Source organism: Microcaecilia unicolor, chromosome 7 (genome assembly GCF_901765095.1).
Source record: "Microcaecilia unicolor chromosome 7, aMicUni1.1, whole genome shotgun sequence".
Taxonomy (NCBI): domain Eukaryota; kingdom Metazoa; phylum Chordata; class Amphibia; order Gymnophiona; family Siphonopidae; genus Microcaecilia; species Microcaecilia unicolor.
Window position 1 is genome coordinate 74,024,425 of NC_044037.1, and position 22,790 is coordinate 74,047,214.

At 43.5% G+C, this 22,790-nt stretch overlaps 1 protein-coding gene across 3 annotated transcripts in view; it reads right to left on the reverse strand.

Moving 5' to 3' along the window:
• The window catches only part of TRMT2B (tRNA methyltransferase 2 homolog B), a 49,025-nt gene that overhangs the window by 943 nt on the left and 25,292 nt on the right, over positions 1-22,790 (reverse strand). For all 3 annotated transcript variants that reach the window (XM_030209932.1, XM_030209933.1, XM_030209934.1), the window contains 4 exons: positions 7,018-7,232; positions 6,450-6,551; positions 3,660-3,779; positions 284-383 (listed from right to left, as the gene is read on the reverse strand). In XM_030209932.1, the coding sequence (XP_030065792.1) occupies positions 284-383; positions 3,660-3,779; positions 6,450-6,551; positions 7,018-7,232 (537 nt within the window). The remainder of the gene's footprint in view (positions 1-283; positions 384-3,659; positions 3,780-6,449; positions 6,552-7,017; positions 7,233-22,790) is intronic.

Consider the following 22,790-nt stretch of genomic DNA (forward strand, 5'->3'; position numbering starts at 1 on the left):
AGGACGTGGATGTAAAAATAAAATAAAAGCTATGTCTGCATCTGCCCTCAAGTTCTCTTTAAATGAGTCTCTTAACAGTGTATCAGATTTATATACGTACACTTAGGTACTTACATAGGGTCATCTCTCTTATATATAGTTTAACAACTTTGCTGAATTAACCTACTGGAGAAAACCCAACTCGTAAGGCATTAGTTCACTATTCAAACTATGGCAAGAAACAATGAAGAGACAGTAATACCAAAGATAGCAGCAGTAAAACAACAAGGAAAAGATCCCTCACTCTATGAAATTCCTCATGGCTTCTCCATCAGGCTTGCAGGAGACATAAACCAGCGTCCTGATCAACTTGCATTTCCGAATTGCCCATATTACACGATAATCTGAAAAACAGAGATACACAGTGAGGGCCCACTGAAACCCTCTATTCCTTGCAATGACCACATCCTTATGGATACCATATTACAATCTACATCATGGCTAGTCCGATGCTAGAAAAAAACAGAGGGGTCCTTTTACAAAGGAGCACTGGAAAAAGGCTTGTGGTAGTGTAGGTGCAGGTTTTGGGTGCGCGCCGATCCATTTTTTTTTGCGTGCCTGTAAAAAAAGGCCTTTTTAACATTTTTGCCGAAAATGGACGTGCGGCAAAATGAAAATTGCCGCGCATCCATTTTGGGTATGAGACCTTACCGCCAGCCATTGACCTAGCAGTAAAGAATCATGCGGTAATGACCTACACACGCCAAATGCCACTTGGCACGCGTCCATTACGTGTGCCCGGAAATAAAAAATATTGAAATTACCGCAACAGCCACGCGGTAGTCGGGCAGTAACTCAATTTTGGCACGCGTTGGCATTTATGCAGCTTAGTAAAAGGGCCCCATAGAGATGTTGCCTTTCCATGAATCCGTCTTTGTGCTGCTATGACAAAGTTCAGCCAGCACCACTAGAACAAAAGTCACATGAAGTACAGCATCTCTCACACTTCCTCCAGCATGCATGAGAAGGATTTCCAGTATTCCAGCCTGCTTCCCATGCTTAACAGAAAATACATAGATTATTTTAGAAGTGTGCAGCAAATATTTTGTTTTATTCCTCTTTTAAAAATTTGTTTCCTTTCATTTTTGTTTTATTGCACACTAAAATAAATGACTGCAAGCTAAACAAAATGGATCATACTCAAATGTGTTAGTGTACGTTATTTCATTTAGTATGCGCTGTTTTTAATGTACACTAAAATGAAACACAGAAGACGCCCAAGTAGTTTGCTATAAGCAATAGAAAGTTGAGGGTCCAAGATGGCAGTTTGTGCCTGAAACTGAGCAGAATTGCTCCTGTATTTCTTCTTTTATGTTTGTTTGTTTAATATGGGCAAACCAGAAGGGCAGAATAAAGGCTTGCCCCTCAAAGCCCTCATGGATAATTCTGTGGAGTGCTCTGGAGCTGAAGAGGTGAGCTCCAATGATGGCCCAATCGAGCAGTTGCAGGACACTCTAGAGCAGTGGTTCCCAAACATTTTCAGTTCACGGCACCCTTCGTGTCTGAGCAACGTTTCGCAGCACCCCCCACCCCTCCAAATAACACACTGATTACGATTTATAACAACTTACTATTCTACCTATGAAAAGTTATTCCATTATTATACTTCCTCTTTGTACATCTGTATGCTACACAAGCCAACATATTTAAAAATATAAGTGAGATTAAATAAAAAATGCTACCAACAACAAAGAATGACAACTCGGATGCAGCAGCTCATGGGTTTGCTTGCTTGTTTTGAATGGGCATGGAAACAGACTATTGACCTATTGGCTTATTTTTTTTTTACTTCATCCTGTCTCCTGTTTTCATCCAACCTCCTTAGCAGTCGCCTCAGAGTCCTGAATGCCGTCTACTCCCTGTCCCCATTGGCCGTCAGAAAAAAAAAGTGTAGGGCTGCAGCAGCCTTCAGGCATTTGCTGTCGGCTCTGCTGGTCCTCTGCCCCCGCTGTCAACTCCAGTTCCAGGGGTAGAGGACCGGCAGAACTGACAGCACATGCTTGAAGGCTGCTGCAGTCCAGCGCTTGTTTTTTTGTTGTTTTTCTGCCGCTGCTGTGTGTAGTAGTGGTTCAGGCGGGAGGTTTGGGAAACACTGCTTTAGAGCATGAAACCTCTCTAATCCCAAAGAAGTGGATGGCCTCGGTTCAGTCACAAATGGAAGTTTTCTTGGGCTCTCCATGCCTGTGGATGATGCATATTGATGCAGATCTGCCAACAAGTGGGAGAAATCGGTGATGAGGCTGCCACCTCCACTTCAGAAATGCCACAGAATCTGCTGGAAAAGCCTAGCTAAACACTGGAGCTACAAGATCAAAGGGGAACACCAACTGCTCTCCCCTCAATATTCTCAAAGGTTGCTCCATTTGTGAAGGACTCTGCTAACATGCCAGTTAAATAAAGTGACTGCTAAAGTACAAAAGAGTGAAGATAAGGTCCACACTAATTAAGCTGAGCTGTGTAATCCTGAAATAAATTTGGATGATTAAGGGTTCCTTTTAGAAAGCGGTACAATGAATGCAAAAAAGCCCCTTCAATTCCCATGGGCTTCTTCACATTCAGTGTACACTACTCGGTAGCGACACTTAAGATCTTAACCTGGGAGGGAGCCACGCATTTAAATTTTTAGATTGTAAGCTCTATCGAGCAGGGACTGTCTCTCTGTGTCAGGTGTTCAGCGCTGCGTGCGTCTGGTAGCGCTATACAAATGTTAATAATAATAATAAATTTCACCTTATAAAAGTTTTCAAAGTTTCTCTTAGTTTGTCCTATAAATACATTTAGGTTATATTTGGTAGAAATGTAGAGATTTCTACAGATAGCATATCCTGACTACCAGAGGAATTTTATTTGGTACTTTCTAAGAAGCAAGCTTCTGGCAACCTACAAGAAACATCTTGTAATGATACTTCAAACCAGGAGTGGGATAACTTTGAGATCTCACTGGGAGCTTCTGACCTTCATGGAAGTCAGCTAGGGCTAGAGAGAGAGATTTGATAATACATTAGTAAATCTAGCCCTTAGTATTGGTTGTCTCTTTTTTGATGGTTTTGTTCCATAGACCACAGTTTTCCCCATCGCTCTGATTTCTAATTGGAAAATGCATGAAAAAGCTAGACCCCAAATATTGAAAAGTTTCCTTTTTGAATTGTAATGTAAGAAATTTTCCAGATTTGACCAACGGAACACAGGAGAAAACAACTTATGTTACTCAGCTCTGAAGTTCTCCAGATTGGGACGCTCTTCATTTTAAATCATTTCTGCACTATGTAAAGTACCAGTGTTCTTTAAGCCAGTGCAATTCCTGATGTTTTTAAGTGATAAAAAAGAGAAAAGCATTCCCTTGGCATAGATCTTTTTAATTTCAACAAGGCATAGCCAATCTACTAATTAAAAGGACCCGAGTTAGTTTCTTGCACATTATCAATTTGGACCGTCTTATGATGGATTTGTAACGCAAAGGCCTTACGTGGTTATCTCTGGGTTATGTTATTTTGGGATTCTTACATATGCATTATTTCATGCAAATATTGTTTGGTTCTTGTATTTGAAAAAGATTAAAAAAAATAAAAAACAAGAAATAAACTTAGCAAAACAGAGGCATTTGGGAAGTCACTTCTTACGCAGTCCAGCGCGTGATGGGTTTACAACAGCAGTAAGTGAACGTTCTTCTTTAAGTGAGGACAGGAGCTGTGGTAATACCACTTCAGCTTTCCCACTGTAGAACTGGCAATTAGAGATTCCTGTAAGGAAAAATGCATAACATTTAGGACAGGGACGTACTCTGGAGTCAACAATGCTAATCTCACAGAGTAAGACCCAACAATCTCAGTTCACTGAGAATATTCTGTATATCTCATAGGACACAGTCCAATATAAAACAGTATCGCTTATAATGTGGTCAAGGGTTGAGCCCTGTTTCTTTGTTTTATTATACTAGCCGTTAAGCCCGTAAAAACGGGCGAGTATTGCAGCCCTCCTCTCTCCCCTGGCCACACCCCGTCCACCGATCCTCCCCCCCATATCCAGCGACCCTCCTCTTTCCCTTGGCCTCCCCAGCAACCCTCCTCTGTGCCCTGCTCTCACCCCAAGTCCAGCAACAATGGCCTCTCCTCCCTGCCCTCCCCTCATGTCCAGCTACCCTCATCGCCGCCGCTCCCTCCCCCTTCCATGTCGGGCCCCCTGCACTGACCTGACAGCGCCTCTCACCTCCGTGTGAAAGCGCTACAGGCAGCAGCAGATCGCTCTGCTGCTGCCTGCAGCACTTCCACACGGAGGTAAGAGGCACTGTCAGGTCAGTCCAGGGGGCCCGATACGGAGGGGAGCGGGGATGGGGGGGGAGGTTGTTTCGCGCAATGTTCCTTTCCAGGCAGCGGCGGCATCCGACAATTCGACTCAGTTTCCCTCTCTGTTCCGCCCTCTGACGTCATGACATCTTGACGCGAGGGCGGACAGAAAGGGAAGTCTGTACTGCGCATTTGCAAGTGAGTACGGTCACTTGCCGTTTATATGTTTGATATTACACTTTTTACCTGGTATAATGAAAATTTATTGATCACGCCATAAATATCTTGAACCCCAATGCTTGCATTATATGGAGTTGAGGTGGTTTTCAAGAATCCAACTCCACAGTACACTAAGCATGAGTGTCATTTAATTAGTGTCCAATGTTCCCACAAATCTGTTCCCATATGGCTTATTACGGGAACATTGGACACTAAAGGGTTAAGTGCGACACAGAATATATAAGAACATACGACTAGTTATACTGGGGTTCATCTAGCCCAGTATCCTGCTTCCAAAAGTGGCCAATCCAGGTCACAAGTATCTGGCAGAAACCCAAATAGTTTCATGCCACCGATCCCAGGGGAAGCAGTGGCTTCTCCACATCTATCTCAGTAGCAGACTAAGGACATTTCCTCCAGGAACGTGTCCAAATGTGTTTTTTTTTAATCCAGATACTCTAACCACTGTTACCACATCCACTGGCAATGAGTTCTAGAGCTTAACTATTTAACAAGTGAAAAAAATATTTCCTCCTATTTGTTTTAAAAGTATTTCCATGTAACTTCATTGAGTGTCCCCTAGTCTTTGTACTTTTTGAAAGAGTGAAAAATCAATTAACTTTTACCTGTTCTACACCACTCAGAATTTTGTAGACCTCAATCACATCCCCCCCTCAGCCATCTCTTTTCCAAGCGGAAGAGCCCTAACCTCTTTAGCTTTTCCTCATATGGGAGGAGTTCCATCCCCTTAATCATTTTGGTTGCTCTTCTTTGAATCTTTTCTAATTCCGCTATATCTTTTTTGAGATATTGTGACCAGACTTGTACGCAATACTCAAGATTAGGTTGCACCATGGATTGATACAGAGGCATTATAATATTTTTGGTCTTATTTTCCATCATTTTCCTAATAATTCGTAGCATCCTGGTTGCTTTTTTGGCAGCCACCACACACTAGGCAGAAGATTTAAGTGTATCGTCTACAATAAACCCTAGATCGTTTTCTTTGGTGCTGACTCCTAATGTGGACCCTAGCAACAGGTAACTATGATTCGGATTATCACACCTTCCAATCTACAGCTCCAGGACTGTACTGGAGCTGGTTGGACAGATCTGAAGAACCTCATCCTAACATGCTCCTGGGAAGATCCTCCTAATCAAACTTGCCTCACTGCTTGGGGGGATCCTCTTAAAATGAGTTTAAATTGTGCAGAATAAGGCTGCCAGGATCACGTCTGGACTCTCAATGAAAGACCTTCAGTGCAGTCTGTCCCAGTATGGCAATACTTGTCCTTAACAATTATACTGGCTCCTTGTGGAGGCACATATTTTCTTGATGATGGACATTTTGGTTTTTAAGCCAATGCATGAATTCAGACCTGCTTATTGGCGTGAGAAAATAGTTTGTGTGTCAGCATGTCAGTTTTATTCCACTCACATGGAATCACTGGTAGCTCCTACCAATGCTGAGGCCTGCTTGAAATAAACACAGACCTGGGTGGTTTTGGTGGCAAACCATAGTTTGTGGATTTCTCTGCTATTTGCTGTTGATAAGCAGATAGGCTATGGTCTATTGGGCAGGCCAGTAATGACATGGCTTCTTATTAGATTCTACAGCAATGAAGGGTAGATGATATCAGATAAGGGTTTTTTTTCGGTTCAGAGAAAATGAGGTGTCTGTATTTGACTGCATCAATTATTTCTTACTTTATGTTTACATTTTATTGAGCACAGAGGGGATATGGTTATATTACCCTTGCTTTTATTTATCTTTGTTTCAGTGCCCATCTTCCAAAGATATCTGCTACAAGACTTCTATTTAATTCAGCCTGAGAAGCCGTTCCAAATATATGTCCCCTACATGCTCAGAAACAGCGTGAATCTGGAATACCCCCAAAAGATACACACCGTTGAAGGAAGCATTCCATTTAGCATCGTCTACGGCTTGTTCCACCAATTCAATGCCAAACACCCTGGAAACATGGCGTGCCATTGAGAGACCAATTGCTCCTGAAAATACAACAGAAATATATCTGAATAAGAAATGGAAGAATGTAATCCTCACACAATTCCATTGATAGACTTTGATCCTAAACTGGATGCTTTCTCTAACAAAGTCCAAGTGAATTAAGAGTTGAACTAACATTTTTGCTTCCTTCTTTTCTTTCTTACCTATGTTGAAACAAGACATTTTCTCTTAGTCTTGCCTGTGGCACCAACAATTTAGCCTTAACCTTGAAACTCCTTGTGTTTTACTATAGGATTGGAATTGACCTTCTCTTAAACCAGGGGTTCTCAACCCAGTCCTCGGGACACACTTAGCCAGTCAAGTTTTCAATGGAGATAGTGCATGCAAATTTATCTCATGCATATTCATTGTAGGTATCATGAAAACCTGATTGGTTAGGTATGTCCTAAGGACTGGATGGAGAGAACCCCTCTCTCAAATGTTCTCAGAGCTGGAATGTCTACTCACCAGTTCCACAGCAGATGTCAAAGAGGACCATGTTCCCTTCAACCTGGATCAACTCTTGAACAGTCCGGTACAGAGCTTCTGCTCCCGCTGTATTGACTTGGAAAAATGCATCTGGAGAGATACGGAACTTGAGGCCTAGAATCTCCTCAAAGATGTGTGGTTCTCCATATAGAAGCTGGTAAGGAGACTGCTCATGGGTACAGCGGGTCATAGAACTGAAGGATATAACAAAAACTGACAACTTCACAGTCCTTACTCCAAGTCTGATTATTGCTTCCACTATTTCATTGTATATCTACAATTGCATATTAGAGCATAGCCCATTCACATATACATATGAGCCCTTCAGAGCAAAAGCAGGCCATATCCACTTTTTGCATGATTTCAGCTATGCACTGACTCATAGCCTCAATGGCCTAAAAGAAGAAAAACATTGGACCATGTCCATACATACATTCAGATTAAAGCAAATTCAGGCATTGTTTGTTCTTTTTGCTGAAAATGGCCAATAACTTTTGTTCTCAGGGGCTCATATACAGCTGCTAAAATAAAACTCATTGTACATTCTGCAATATTTCAGACAAAATCATGAGATGTTAAGAGTTAATTCTAGGGGTTGATTTTCAGCATGGTTTAAGGAGAGATTCCTGCCTGCTTAAACCACACTGAGTGGGTCAGCAGCCAATATTAAGTAACATTTGACCAAGCAGTGACGTTGAATATAGGCACTCCTGAGTAGTGCCAGGGTGGTCTGGGGTTGAGTCGGCTCGAGCAGGCAAATAGTTCCCATGGTGCCCAGAGAAACAAGCTTCCCACCACTCACTCACAACCACCCGCTAACCTTTGAAAAGTCCAGATGTGAAACCTTTTGTCTTGATTCTGAAGGCACCCGCTTATTAATTTATTTTGTTGCTGTTATTCTGTTCCTTCCTGCAAGGTTCTCAAGGAACCCCTTCCGGGGTGTGTGTGTGGGGGGGGGGGGGGGGGGGGGGCTGAGGCACATCACAAGAGCAGGGGAAGCAGGGAGGGACTCAATGGTCTGAGCATCTTTGGGGAATGGAGGCGTGTTCTCCCCCCCCCCCCCCCCCCCCCAACAGGTCCTCAATCAGGAATGGTCTGGAAAGATAAGGATGTTTAGATTTCAGCACTTTGACTCTTCTGCTGCTTTACAGGTTCTAAGGTGTGAGACATATGGTATTTCAATGGTTTTAAAAACTCACACATGATTCTTATGACCCTGGCCAAGTATACCTGCTTTGCTGTCCTAACAAAATAACTTTGGGAACCCAGAAGTACGTCTTATATTAAGTGCACAGAGCAGGAAAGCTTTTTCTGCAATGCTCACCTAACTTTAAGTCACTTAATTTCAGTTGCTATGGAAAATAAACTGGTAAATATGTTTGTGTGCATTTGTATTATAACACATACATTGGGTGATTATTTGATAGACTACATTTTCCCGCCTGTGTTTTTGGTGCAATGTCAATCTGTACAAGGTAGCCGCAGTAGTATCCTTCCACTTTAGACCATGCGACACCTTTTCTCTGCAACCAAATTAATGTTTATATGCTTTATTAAAATAAGGTGTTCTGCTCTCAGTGTATCTTACAAGTGTGGTTTCTTCCCTTCATGCTTCTTGTCTTGCTGTTCCTACGGCTGAACCTGTAAGCAGTGACTCAGGCTGTGTAGCTGCATTCCATGTTTAAATCATAATCTTAAATCCATCTCTTTAAGTTGTATCTTACTTAATGGCACATTAGAAGACCACTTGCAAATTATTTGCAATGCACACAAGCACTTTGTCTACACTTACCTGTCTTAAACAGAGTGTAAGCTCCGTCAAGCATGTTTTGTGTACAGTGCTGCTTACGTCTTGTAACGCTATAGAAAAGATTCATCGTATTGCAGTACATTTTCAAAGGCAAGTGCCACATTCCCTTTGAATATTAAGCAGCTGCATGGGACACAATTCAACATGCCCCCTGCTATTTATTCTTGTAAATACGATAAAGCTTCACCATTGCTGATAAAACCGCACTGGCTGCCGATTGAGGCTAGGGTTATGTTTAAAACTTCATGTCTAGTTTTTAAGATCTTGCAAGGACATCTGTGTCCATTATATCTGTCTCATTTAATTAATCATCCACAACCTGTCAGACTGTCTCATTTCTCACAAAATTTAAAATTATACTACTGTGACATTAAGACCGTAAAGATTCAAAGACAGGTAGTGCAATCATTTTCTTATCAAGCTACCTAAACAAGGAATTCTTTACCATCTTCTTTAAGATTGGAAATGGATTATAAGATTTTTAGAAATAGCTGAAAACTTTTGTTTTATTTAGGAAATTTTTAAATAGCTGACTCCTTCTGAAAGAATGCATAATGTAGATAATTCTCAGAAGTGTTTCTCGTTAATCTGTGTAATTTGCATTACATCTGTAATATGATGTATGCTCAGAGTTGGTTCTATAGTATTTCCTAGTTAATCTTTTGTAATCTACATTAGACCATGCTGGTAATGTGCAGAATAGAAATTGCTATTTGTGGTATTGTTCTCGGGTGCTGAGAGGGCAGTAAAATAGCACAGCTTACAGAGTGCAATATAAGATTCTACTGTTAGTGTTTAAGGTGATAACCAACAAAATCTCCCCAGCGATCTCAGCAAGCTTACATCCACAACAGCCCTCTAGGTCCCTGATATTTGCATCATCTACTCTGATGTTCTCTGTTTTTCTAAGAAAAATACAGGTTATTGCTGGACCTAGATTGTGGAATTCCGTGCCGAACCAGCTCCGAGCCTTACGCAATTTAGGCGAATTTAAAAAAGCTCTAAAAACTGTCCTCTTTCAACAAGCATTTGAGATCACCTTTTAAAAGTAAAATTTGAACTGTTTGTATAATACTGACGCAAATTGGTCTATTTGCACTATGTTGAAACAGATTTGATTCTGATGTATGCCTATACAGTGTTGATTTGATTATAATATTTGTCTGCACAATGTCTTTTGATGACTGTGAATGTACATTGTCCCCCGCTCAGGATTGTAGATGTGTAGGCTATAAATTTTTAAATAAATAAATAAATAACAATGCGTTTGAAACTGTTGAATACACATGATGTTTTAATCCCTAAGCTAAACATGCCCAAAGAAACACACCTTTTTTTTAAACCCAGTTAAATGAATGCACATTATTAAAGACTGCATGTACTTTATGCAGGGAAAGTAGCCTGACTGAAAACTGCCCTTCTCTGATTAGCTAAATAGATATTTTCCCAGTCTTTGAAAAATGTCCTGCGAATGTTTTTCTTTGATCAATATAATTTGCAACACACTTCTGTTCATTGCCATTCTAAATGGAACAGCTTCTGGTATAGCCACCTCCTATGTATTCAAGCCACCTAGGTTCAGCTCCTGACAAGGCATATTTTGGAATTCAAGTGGTGTGGACTGAACTGAATTGAACTGGCAAATTTGTCTATTTTAGTATGTGCTGTAAACCAGGAGTGGGTAACCACAGTCCTCGAGGGTCACAACCCAGTCAGGTTTTCAAGATTTTCACAATGAATATGCATGAGATTTGAGTGCATACGATGGAAACAGTACATGCAAATGAATCTCATGAATATTCATTGTGGAAATCTTGAAAACCCAATTGGGTTGTGGACCTCGAGGACCATGGTTACTCACTCCTGCTGTAGATCAATCAGGGTTGCATTGTCCCATGCTGCGATTATCAAGTTTGGAGTTGAGCTAAAAGGGACAATATATGCACATATTTTGAAACAGAAAATGATAAAAATTATCCTAAACCTGCTCTGCCTGTATTAGTAACAATGCTTTATACCTCAATCCTGGACCATTAGAATATAAGTGTTGCCATACTGGGACAGTCCGAAGGTCCGTCAAATCCAACATCCTGTGTCCAACAGTGGCCAATCCAGTTACAAGTACCTGGCAAGATTCCAAAACAGTACAGTACATTTTATGCTGCTTATCCTAGAAATAAGCAGTGGATTTTCCCCAAGTCCATTTTAATAATGGGCTTATGAACTTTTATTTAGGAAGCTAGCCAAACTTTTTTAAAATCCCACTAAGCTAATTGCTTTTACTACAGTCTCTGGCAACAAAGTCCAGAGTTTAATTACACGTTGAGTGAAGAAATATTTTCTCCGATTTGTTTCAAATTTACTATTCTGTAACTTCATTGAGTGCCCCCTAGTCCTAGCATTTTGGAAAGATGCTCCACTCCACCTATCATATCTCCCCTCAGCCGTCTTTTTTTCCTAGTCGCTTTAGCTTTTCCTCATAGGGAAGTCGTCCCATCCCTTTTATCATTTTCGTCACCTTTCTCTGTACCTTTTCTAATTCAACTATATCTTTTTTTGAGATGCGATGGCCAGAATTGCACACAGTATTCAAGGTGCGGATGCACCATGGAGCGATACAAAAGCATTATAACGTCCTCATTTTTGTTTTCCATTCCTTTGTCTCAGAAGGTCCTATTGTAATTTTTCACAATCCTCTTGCAATTTAACAACTTTAAATTACTGTGTCATCAGCAAATTTCATTACCTCACTAGTTACTCCCATCTCTAGATCATTTATAAATATGTTAAAAAGCAGCGGTCCCAGCACAGACCCCTGGGGAACCCTACTAAGTACCCTTCTCCATTGAGAATACTAAACATTTAACCCTACTTTCTGTTTTCTATCTTTTAACCAGTTTTTAATCCACAATAGAATGCTATCTCCTATCCCATGACTCTCCAATTTCCTCTGGAGTCTTTCATGAGGTACTTGGTCAAATGGCTTTTGAAAATCCAGATATACAATATGAACCACTCACCTTTATCCACATATTTGTTCACCCCTTCAAAGAAATGTAGTAGATTGGTGAGGCAAGATTTCCCTTCACTAAATCCATGTTGGCTTTGGGGCTCATTTTCCAAAGAAAAAAACGTCTAAAAAGTGGCATAACGCAGCATTTGGACGTTTATCCTCACAAAAATGTCCAAATCAGTATTTTCAAAACTTAGTTCTCAGACATTTTTTCTATGCTGTTCTTCTGTAGTGCTTCCAAATCTCAAGGGGGTGTGTTGAGGGCACAGTAAGGGCAGGATTTGGGCGTTCTCAAGACTTGGAAGTTTTTCAGCCATACTGGAACAAAACAAAACCATCCAGGACTAAAGCTAAGATGTTTTGCACTAGACCTGTTTTTATAACGAATAAAGCACAAAAAGGTGCCCTAAATGACCAGATTACCACTAGAGGGAATCAAGGGTGACCCCCCCCCCCCCCCAATAGTCACTGACCCTCTCCCATCCCCCAATACCCCCCCAGTGTTCACTGACCCCCCCCCCCCCAAAAAAAAAAAATGTTAATAAAAATATGATTTAAAAGCCTCCTCTATGACAGCCTCAGATGTTAAAATCAGGTCTATTAAAGCAGCATGCAGGCCCCTGGAGTAGTGTACTGGTCGGTGCAGTACACAGAGGGAGACCCAGGTCCCTATCTCCCTATGTTACTCTTTGGAGTTCTACATGGAATGTTGCTACTAATAGGGATTCCGGAATCTTGTAACTCTTTAGGATTCCAGAATCTTCAGAACTTTTAGTATAAGAATAGTGCTGGGCAGACTTCTACGATCTGTGCCCTGAGAATGGCAAGGACAAATCAAAACTCGGGTATAAAGTATCACATACCATGTAAATGCGTTTATCTTGTTGGGCAGACTGGATGGACCATTCAGGTCTTTATCTGCCATCATTTACTGTTACTATGTTACCTGTCACACTTGTGGTGGAAACTGTGACCCCTCCCAAAGTCATCAAAACCCTACTGTATCCACATATAGGTGCCCCCTTCACCCATAAGGGCTATTATAGTGGTGTACAGTGGGGGGTAGTGGGTTTTGGATAGGTTTTGGAGGGCTCAGGGGAAAAGATAAGGGAGTAAAGGTGAGATGTATATCTGGGAGCATTTTTATGAAGTGCACAGTAGTGCCCTCTAGGTGCCCCATTGCTCTCCTGGGATGTCTGGGGGGCCCAGTCTACTAAAAATGCTGCTCCTCCTACATCCCAATGGCATGAATCTCTAGGTTTTGCACTTGTTTTTTTGTTTTTGTTTTTAAAGGGACAAAAAAAAAGTCCAAAGCACAAAACCTTGTTCAAAACAGTAATTTTGAAAAAAAGATAGACGGTTTTCTTTTTCGAAAATGACCTTCTTTCCTATTCGGATTTTGGACGTTTTGTGCAAAACATCCAAAATCAGACTTAGACATTTCGAAAATGCCCTCTTTTGCCTCATTAATCCATGCTTTTGAATATGCTCTGTAATTTTGTTCTTTATAATAGTCACTACCATTTTGACCGGCACCAATGTCAGCTCACTGGTCTATAATTTTCTGGATCACCTCTGGAACCATTTTTAAAAATTGGCGTTATATTGGTCACCCTCCAATCTTTCAGAACCAAACTTGATTTTAAAGATAAATTACATATTACTAACAATAGTTCTGCAAGTTCATTTTTCAATTCTATCAGTACTTTGGGATAAATATTATCTGGTCCAGGCAATTTGCTACTCTTCAATTTGTCAAATTGCACCATTACATCTTCCAGGTTTATAGAGATTTCATTCAGTTTCTCTAACAGCTTTGAATACCATTTCTAGCACCGGTTATCTCTCCCAAATCTTCCTCGGTGAAGACTGAAGCAAAGAATTCATTTAATCTCTCCGCTATGGCTTTGTCTTCCCCGAGTGCCCCTTTTACCCCTCAGTGATCTAGCGGTTCTACTGATTCTTTTGCCAGCTTCTTGCTTTTAATATACCTAAAAAAGTTTTTACTATGTGTTTTTGCCTCCAACACAATCTTTTTTTTCAAAGTCCCTCTTTGGCTTCCTTATCAGCGCTTTGAATTTGGGTTGCCATTCTTTATGCTGTTTCTTATTATTTTCAGTCAGATCCTTCTTCCACTTTCTGAAGGATTTTCTTTTAGCTCTAATAGCTTCCTTCACCTCACTTTTTAACTATGCTGGCTGTCATTTGGCCTTCCTTCCTCCTTTTTTAGTACATAGAATATAACTGGCCTGAGCTTCCAGGATGGTATTTTTGAACAGCATCCAGACCTGATGTTATCTTTTGACCTTTACAGCTGCTCCTCTAAGTTTTTTTTTCACTGTTGTTCTCATTTTATCAGTCTCCTTTTAGAAAGCTAAATGATAATGTATTGGATTTCCTGTGTATACTTACTCCAGAGCCGATATCAAACCTGATCATATTATGATCACTGTTATCAAGCGGCCCCAGTACCATTACCTCCTGCACCCCACTCAGAACTAGGTCTAGAATTTTTCCTCCTCTTGTTGCCTCTTGTACCAGTTGCTCTATAAAGCAGTCCTTGATTTCGTCAAGGAATTTTACCTTCCTAGCATGCCCTGTTATATTTACCCAGTGAATATCGGGGTAATTGAAATCACCCGTTATTATTGTGTTGCCAGTTTGTTAGCTTCGCTAATTTCTGATAACATTTCTAACATCTGTCTGTTTATCCTGCCAAGGTGGACGGTAGTAAACTCCTATCATTATCCTTTTCCTCTTTACACATAGAATTTCAATCCATAGGGATTCCAAAATGTGTTTTGTGTCCTGCAGAATTTTCAATCTATTTGATTCAAGGCCCTCCTTAACATACAATGCTACCTTTCCACCAATTCGTCCACTCTATCACTACGATATAATTTGTACCCTGCTATGACAGTGTCCCACTGGTTATCCTCCTTCCACCAGGTCTCAGAGCTGCCTATTATATCAAATTTTTCATTTAGTGCAATATATTCTAACTCTCCCATCTATTTCTTAGGCTTCTAAGCATTTGCATACAGACATTTCAAATTATGGGCCCTGTTTACTAAGCCACGCTACAGGCGTGTTAGCGTTTTTAGTGCACACTAACCATTAGCGCAAGCTGAGTAGGCACCCCCAAAATTCCTACAGGTGCCTACACAGTGTGCACTAATTTTGTGTACACAAAACGCTAGCACACCTTAGTAAACAGGGCCCTGTGGGTTTTTTTTCCTATTTATATCTTGCTCAGCAGTTGACAGTGATAATTTGCAATCTTTTGTCTGCTTTTTATTTTTTTTTTTTTATTTAAATCTTTTTGATAAAAATTCTGTATAACAAACATAGTACTTCAACTTCCTTAAATACAGATATGAAAGACCATCCAATTTTCCCCTCCATCAATAAATTTTCTCCCCTTATTACCCCCCTAGCCCCCCTCCCTCCATCCCTTTTACCTCTTAAACCCCATACTGTTGATTTTTATGAATTCCCCCCCTCCCCCCAACTATATGTGTGCCAACCACCCTCGTAACCGTGACCACCCCCTCTTCCTTCTCAATTCCCCATCCCTACGGTATGCCGTGAGTCTTTCCATGAGTACAAATTGCTCCACTTTCTCCCTCCACTCACCCATGGAAGGAGGATTCTTATCTTTCCACCTTCGGGCAATAAGACATTTAGCCGCCGCCATACCCCAGCGTAGCAGCTTGCTTCGCTCCCAGGAATCACTGTCATTATGTATTCCCAATAAGCACACCTGCGGGCTACACACCATTGAAATCCCTGTCATTTTAACCATTGTTTTGATAACCTCTATCCAAAATGGCAATATCCGGGCACAGGACCACCACATATGTAGAAAGGAGCCCCTCTCCTGTTCACATCTCCAGCACCGATCAGAAGCAGTCGAATACATCTTCCTAAGACGCTCAGGGGTATAGTACCACCTAGACAGTACCTTGTATGCATTTTCCTGTACTAACGCACAAGTGGAAGCCCGCCGGACCTCCCCACATATCCGTTCCCACTCCTGATCCGTGAAACTACATTTCAAATCCAACTCCCATGCTCCCTTGAAGCGGAATGGGGTTGGATCACTACCCCTAATAAACCTATAGATTACTGAGATAGCCCTTGGAACCTTCTGTAACATACCCCACAAATTCTCCAAGCTCTCCTGCTCCTGTACTTTGTTCCCCCTCCACCCCATGGACCCCATAAAATGCTTAACCTGTATATACGAGAACCGATCACTTTCCGGCAGCCCATATTGAGCCCTAAGGTCTTCAAAGGGTTTCATCTGTTGTCCCTGCAACAGGTCCCGAAAGCTTAGGATACCCAAACGCTCCCATCTAAGGAATACCCTATTCTCCTTTCCCGCCCCAAATTTTGGTTCCCATCGGATCTCAGCCCTAGTAGACACCCTCTCTCCCTGTCCCCACTTCCTCCGAAACTGCTCCCACACCTGTAAGAGGTGTCTACAAAACGGGTTATCCACCCCTGCTAGCCGAGCCTCCAATCCCTCAGAGGTCCACAAAAGGGATCTCAAGCTCCTCAAAGGGAAATACTCCTGTTCTAACTGACATACCAACTTGGTCTGTTTCCTCTCCCACTCAAGCTCCATTTTCACCTGCGCTGCGTAAAAGTACCACTCCAGGTGGGGCAGTGCCCTTCCTCCTCTTTCCACCTCCCCCCACAGCACTCTCCTTGCCAATCTAGAATGCTTACCCTCCCAAACAAACTGTACTATCAGACGTTGTAGCTTTTGCAACGTCCCCCTTGTCAGCGCTACCGGCAAACACTGGAACAAAAATAACAATCTGGGGAGAATATTCATGACTGCCATCCTTCCCCACCAGGATACCCACATTCCTTTCCACCATGACAGATCCTGTCGGATGCGCTCCACAATTTTCCCATAATTCAAATCAAAAAGTTTTTTAGGGTCCTTAGGTATAACCACCCCCAAATATCTTATGCTCTGCTTAGCCCACTTAAATGCGAATTGTTGCTACAACTGGTGTTCCATGTCTTGAGACACTGTGATACCCAAGACTTCACTTTTCTCCATATTGACACAGAGCCCTGCGAACTGTTCATATTTCCCCATCACTTCCCCTACTACCCTTAGTGTCTTCTCCGGGTCTGTCACATATAGTAACAAATCATCTGCATATAGGGCCACACGGTGTTCCCTCGTCCCCACCATAAAACCCTGGTAATCCGGGTGTTCCCTTATAAGCACAGTCAAAGGTTCAATATAGAGAGCAAACAAGAGAGGGGAGAGGGGACACCCCTGTCTAGTCCCCCTCCGAATATCAAAAAATGGTGTGTAATGCCCATTAACCCGAAGTCGGGCTTTTGGGGCCCTGTACAGCGCTGAAAACCAACTGTAAAAACCCTCCCCAATTCCCATTCGTCTCATCACTTCTCTCAGGAACTCCCAGTCCACCCTATCAAATGCCTTCTCAGCATCTATTGCTAACATCAGGGCTCCTGGGAGTCCCTGTTGCGCTGCCCACTGCAAATGAAGGGTACGTCGCACATTATCTCCTACCTGCCGTCCCGGGACAAACCCCGACTGTTCCTCCCCTATCAACCCAGGAAGGACCCTCCCCAACCGGTTAGCCATCACTTTGGCGAGGATCTTTACATCCACATTTAACAATGAAATAGGGCGGTAAGACCCACAGGCCGTGGGGTCCTTCCCTGGTTTTAGCAGTAACGAGATCCCCGCCTCCATCATAGAATTTGCCAAACTCTCCCCCTCCAATACCCCATTCCCAAGTTTAAGTAGATGAGGTCCCAGTTCTTCCACATAGCATTTATAAAAACGAGAGGAATATCCATCCAGCCCCGGGGCCTTCCCATTCGGTAGAGACCTAACAACCCTCTGTATCTCTCCCCACCTAACCGGCTCTCCTAGACGCCGTTCCTCATCTGTTGACAGATGCGGTAGTGCGATACGGTCCAAGAAAGCCGACATACTATCGTTATCCGTCTCCTCCCTAGCCCTATATAGTTGCTCATAGTAGTCCTGAAATCCTCTAGCTATGTCCGCATCTGTATAATACCACCCCCCATTCCCATCTCTCAGCTTCTGGATCAGGGTCTTAACATTCCTCGCCCTCAGTTTCCCCGCTAGAAATGCACTGGACTTATTTGAAAATTCAAACACCCTCTGCTTCCATTTAGTTTGCATAAATTCAATCTCTTGCATTTGTAACTCTGCCAGAGCCTTCCTCACCTCCCTAAGCGCTTCTCCCAACTGCCTGGTAGGTTTCCTTTTATGTTGTTTCTCCAAGTACACCAGCTTACCATGCAACTCCAATGATTGTCTCTCTCTTTCCCTTTTCCGGCGGGCTCCCCATTTAATAAAGACCCCTCTCACTACCGCTTTCATTGTATCCCATAAAGAACCTTCTGATATGTCTCCCGTATCATTAAGCTGAAAAAATTCCACTATGGTGTTTCTAACTTCTTCTCTCACCACCTCGTCCCCCAAAAGTGTTTCATTAAGTTTCCAAAACCCTCTCTTCTGCTCCCCCTGCAGCCCTTGCAACCTGATCCATACAGGAGCGTGATCAGATATCTGACATGTCCCTATCTCTGCCTCTACCAGCCAATGCCAGCAATTCCGGTGTATCCATATGCTATCTAAGCGCGCATATGACTGGGCCGCATGAGAGAAGTGGGTATAGTTCCTCTGCATCCCATGCAATAAACGCCAGCTATCCACTGTTTCACAGTCCCTCAAAAAAGATAAAGCCTTACGCCCCGGGCCCCCCACCCCTCTGTGCCCCTTGGAGTGATCTAACTCTCCATCAGGGGCAACATTAAAGTCTCCCCCAATGAACACTTGTCCTCTAAGAAAACCCTGGACCTCTCCCTTTAATGCATCAAAGAACTGCTTCTGACCTGCATTGGGTGCGTAAATATTAAGGATAGTAATCTCCCTTCCTTGTAATAACCCTCTAATTCCCAAACATCTCCCACTCTGATCCCGGAATTCCTCCTGAATATGCAGCCCGCACGTGTGTCTCACCAATATAGCCACTCCCCCGGCTCTCCTGGGTTCCCGACCCTGGTGTACCCGAACCTCTCTAAAGGACTTGTGTCTCAGAAGGTGACCATCTCTTGGACGTAAATGCGTCTCCTGTAATAGGGACACATCCCATTGCATCCTTTGCACTTCTTTAAAGACCCGACTCCGTTTCCCAGGGTGATTAAGCCCATTAACATTCCATGAGCCTATTGTTAACAGATCCCCCCCTTTTCCTAACCCCTTCTGACCTTTCCCTCCCCTCTTCCCCCTATCCTTGCCCCCCTCCCCTCCCACCCTCCCCCTAGCCGATCCTAGATTATCCTGATCAGCCATGGTAGGAAAATTGACATCTTGTCCCTGAGGCGTTGGCCAAAACATATCCATTATTTTAATCCCCCCCACTACCCCTTCTCCACCCTCCATTCACTATACATTCACATTTCCCACTGCCTGCACCCCTCTCCAACCCTGCTTTTTTTTTTTTTTATAATATATTATTGAATTTAGTTTTTAGTTTTTATAATTCAAATAACCTTCCCCCCTCAACAAACCCCTTACCCCCCTTCTTAATGCTTAATCCAAATTCAGAATAAACTCCCAAAACCTCTTTCAAGGTAGTCCACTCTAATGGGCATGTTTGTCCTTATTCTGTTTTCTCGCGACCACCACTTGCCACGCCGAGTCTTGTCTGGGAGCTGCCTGATTCTGTGGCTCTTGAGACTGATCCGGAACATCTTTACAGCCCAGCGCACGCAGTGCAGTCCATGCTTCCTCCGGCGTGATCACTTTTCGGGATTTCCCCTCCACTGTAATCCATACTGCGAAAGGAAACAGCCAGCGGTATTTAATTCCCTTGGCACGCATGAAGCTGGTTACCTCTTTAAAGGTGCCCCGTTTTAGGAGCGTAGTGCGTGCCAAGTCCTGAAAAATCTCAATTTTATAGCTCTTCCAAAGTAGCTCTTTACGCATCCGAGCCAGTCTCAAGATTTTCTCTTTTATCGGGAAGTCAACAAAGCACGCCACTACATCCTGCGGCTGGTTATCTCTGCGGGGGCCCAGCGCCCTGTGCGCCCGTTGCAGGTGAATCTCTGGGGGTGGGGCCTCTTGCTCCGAAGCCAAGATATACTGGCAAAGTTCCTTGATGACGCTAACACAGTTTGTGAAGAGATCCAACTCCGGTATACCTTTAAATCTGAGGTTATTCCGTCTTGATCTATTTTCAAGATCTTCCACTTGATCTCTGATACAGCATCCCCTGGTCCTCTGAGGCTTTCCGTTGCATAGTGTCCATTTCTGATTGCACGGCCACCATTCCCTCTTCTACTTCACCTATGCGGGTTCCTAATTCTCGCACCTCGTCCCGAATTTCTTTGAGCGCATTCTGCACATCCCGCCGGACCCCCGCAAATTCCGATTTCAGCTCAAGGAATAACTCGGCAACATCCGCGGGCAGCATATTTGCAACCTCTCGGCCTTCTTCACCCTTGTTCTTCGGTTCCGGCGCTGATCGCACGGCCGCCATCTTTGTTCCCCGCAGCTCTGGACCTTGCTTCCCGTCACCAATTTTTTCCCGCCGTTCCGGCGTATAACGGAATTGATCCAACGTTTTCTTCGGAGGCATTACCTGAAGGGACTTCCTCCCTTACTGTCAGGCCACTTTTCACTGTTCGAGAAGGATTTTATCGCCGATTTTTTAATCGCCCCAACGGAGCTCGTCTTTTAGCCCTCCACCTTGGCACGTGACATCACTTCCTCCGTCTGCTTTTTATTTAAAGACACCTGGTCTACTATGGTCTCTACTGCAACCTCACTATCGGGATACTCTATCTCCCATGTTATGGTGATACCTTTGAAAGATACCTTGTTCCGAACCATGCACTTTTGAATGACTGTCGGCCTTCCCCCAGTTTCTAGTTTAAAAGCTGCTCTATCTCCTTTTTAAATGCAGATGCCAACAACCTGGTCCCACCCTGGTTAAGGTGGAGCCCATCATTCCGGAATAGGCTCCCCCTTCCCCAGAATGTTGCCAGTTCCTTACAAATGTAAAACCTTCCTCCCTGCACTATTGCAATAAAACAGATTGCTGCACTCTTCTACTGGGCTATGACCAGCTATCCCCTTTGTTGGCTCACTCTTGTGTTGAACACTACCAGAAATGGTGGCTTCTTTTACCTTGCCCCATCTCTTGAGTTCAAAAAAGGTTTGGATGGCTTCCTAAAGGAAAAGTCCATAGACCATTATTAAAATGGACTTGGGGAAAATCCACTGCTTATTTCTAGGATAAGCAGCATAAAATGTATTATACTTTTTTGGGATCTTGCCAGGTACTTGTAACCTGGATTGGCCACTGTTAGAAACAGGATGCTGGGCTTGATGGTCCTTCAGTCTGTCCCAGTATGGCAATACTTATGTACTTATGAACCAACTTATGCCAAATTCAAGACAGCTTTAACAACCATTATCTTCTCCTATACATTTGGTGCTTCATAAACCTTATGGATGCTCCAGATTTGAATCTGCTTGCCTGTTCTCCCCGCTTTCTGTTGTCCTGTCAGATTATCGACTTCTTTTCCATCTTCTTTGTTTTTACTGTTGTAAACTGTCTTGCTAAGTTCACTCATGAAAGGTGGTATCTTATATCACAATAAACATCCTATATAATAATTTGCACCTCCAACGTTCTACGTCTGGATGCCTGGGTTCGTAACATCCATAAGTACTCATTGCCCCGCTCTCGCGTCAAAACGTAATGACGTCAGAGGGCGGAACAGTGAGAGGGAAAGGAAGCCAGCGCCAGCCAGCCAGAGAATGTTCAGGTACAAATGGAGGGGAGGAGAGAATCGTGAAGGGAGGGAGGGAGGAAGGGAAGGGGAGAGCAGAGGAGAATGGATGGGATGGAAGGACAGTAGAGGAAAGAATCGCAGGACACGGATGGCAGGGCAGGGAAGAGGAGAATCGCTGGAAATGGAGGGGAGGGAAGAACTGCTGGACATGGAGGCATAGGCACCGACTCCGTGGGTGCTCCAGCACCCCCAATATTTGACCCACCCGAAGTCCCGGAACGGAAGTTCCCAGCCAGCCCAACCTGTGCTGCCCACCCTCTTCTCCAAGTCCTTTGCCTGCTCCTCTACTTCCTGCGTGCCGCCCAGAATTTAAAAGTTCTTACCTCGGGGTCCAGCGCCAGCAGTGAAAGGCGAGCAGGCTCGGAGCTTCAGCCTGCCTTCCCTTCTCTCTCAGCTCTGCCTCTGGTCCCATCCTTATTTCCTGTTTCCGCATGGGCGGAACCAGAGGCACAGCTGAGAGAGAAGGGAAGGCAGGCTGAAGCTCCGAGCCTGCTCGCCTTTCACTGCTGGCGCTGGACCCCGAGGTAAGAACTTTTAAATTCTGGGCGGCACGCAGGAAGGCGAGGGGCAGGCAGAGGACTGGGAGAAGAGGGCGGGCAGCGCAGGTCGGGCTGCCACTTGGAGGAGAGGGGGGGAGAGAGAGAGAGAGAGGGAGGGAGGCAGGAGGCCTGGAACTCGGAGGGGAGGGAAGGGAGGGGGTCATGGAACTCGGAACGCGTTAATGAGCGCCATGTCAAACTCAGAATGGCCGCGAGGCAGGAACTCGCGCCACAACTGGCCATTGACGTCCAGACTTCTGCGCCGCTCAAACTCCATCGTAACCAGCATGGTGGTGGGAAGTAGGTGAGCACGGAACTCGCACCACAACTCGCCTCCTAACGGTTCCCTTAAAAACAATCGCCATTACATGATAACCTTGCTAGCGCCCTTTTTTTTACTAGTAATAACATATTACTCTGCCCAGAAAAGAGAAAATTAAAAACCTATATACACATGGACACACTTATTAAAAAAAAAAAAAAACCCATACATAAC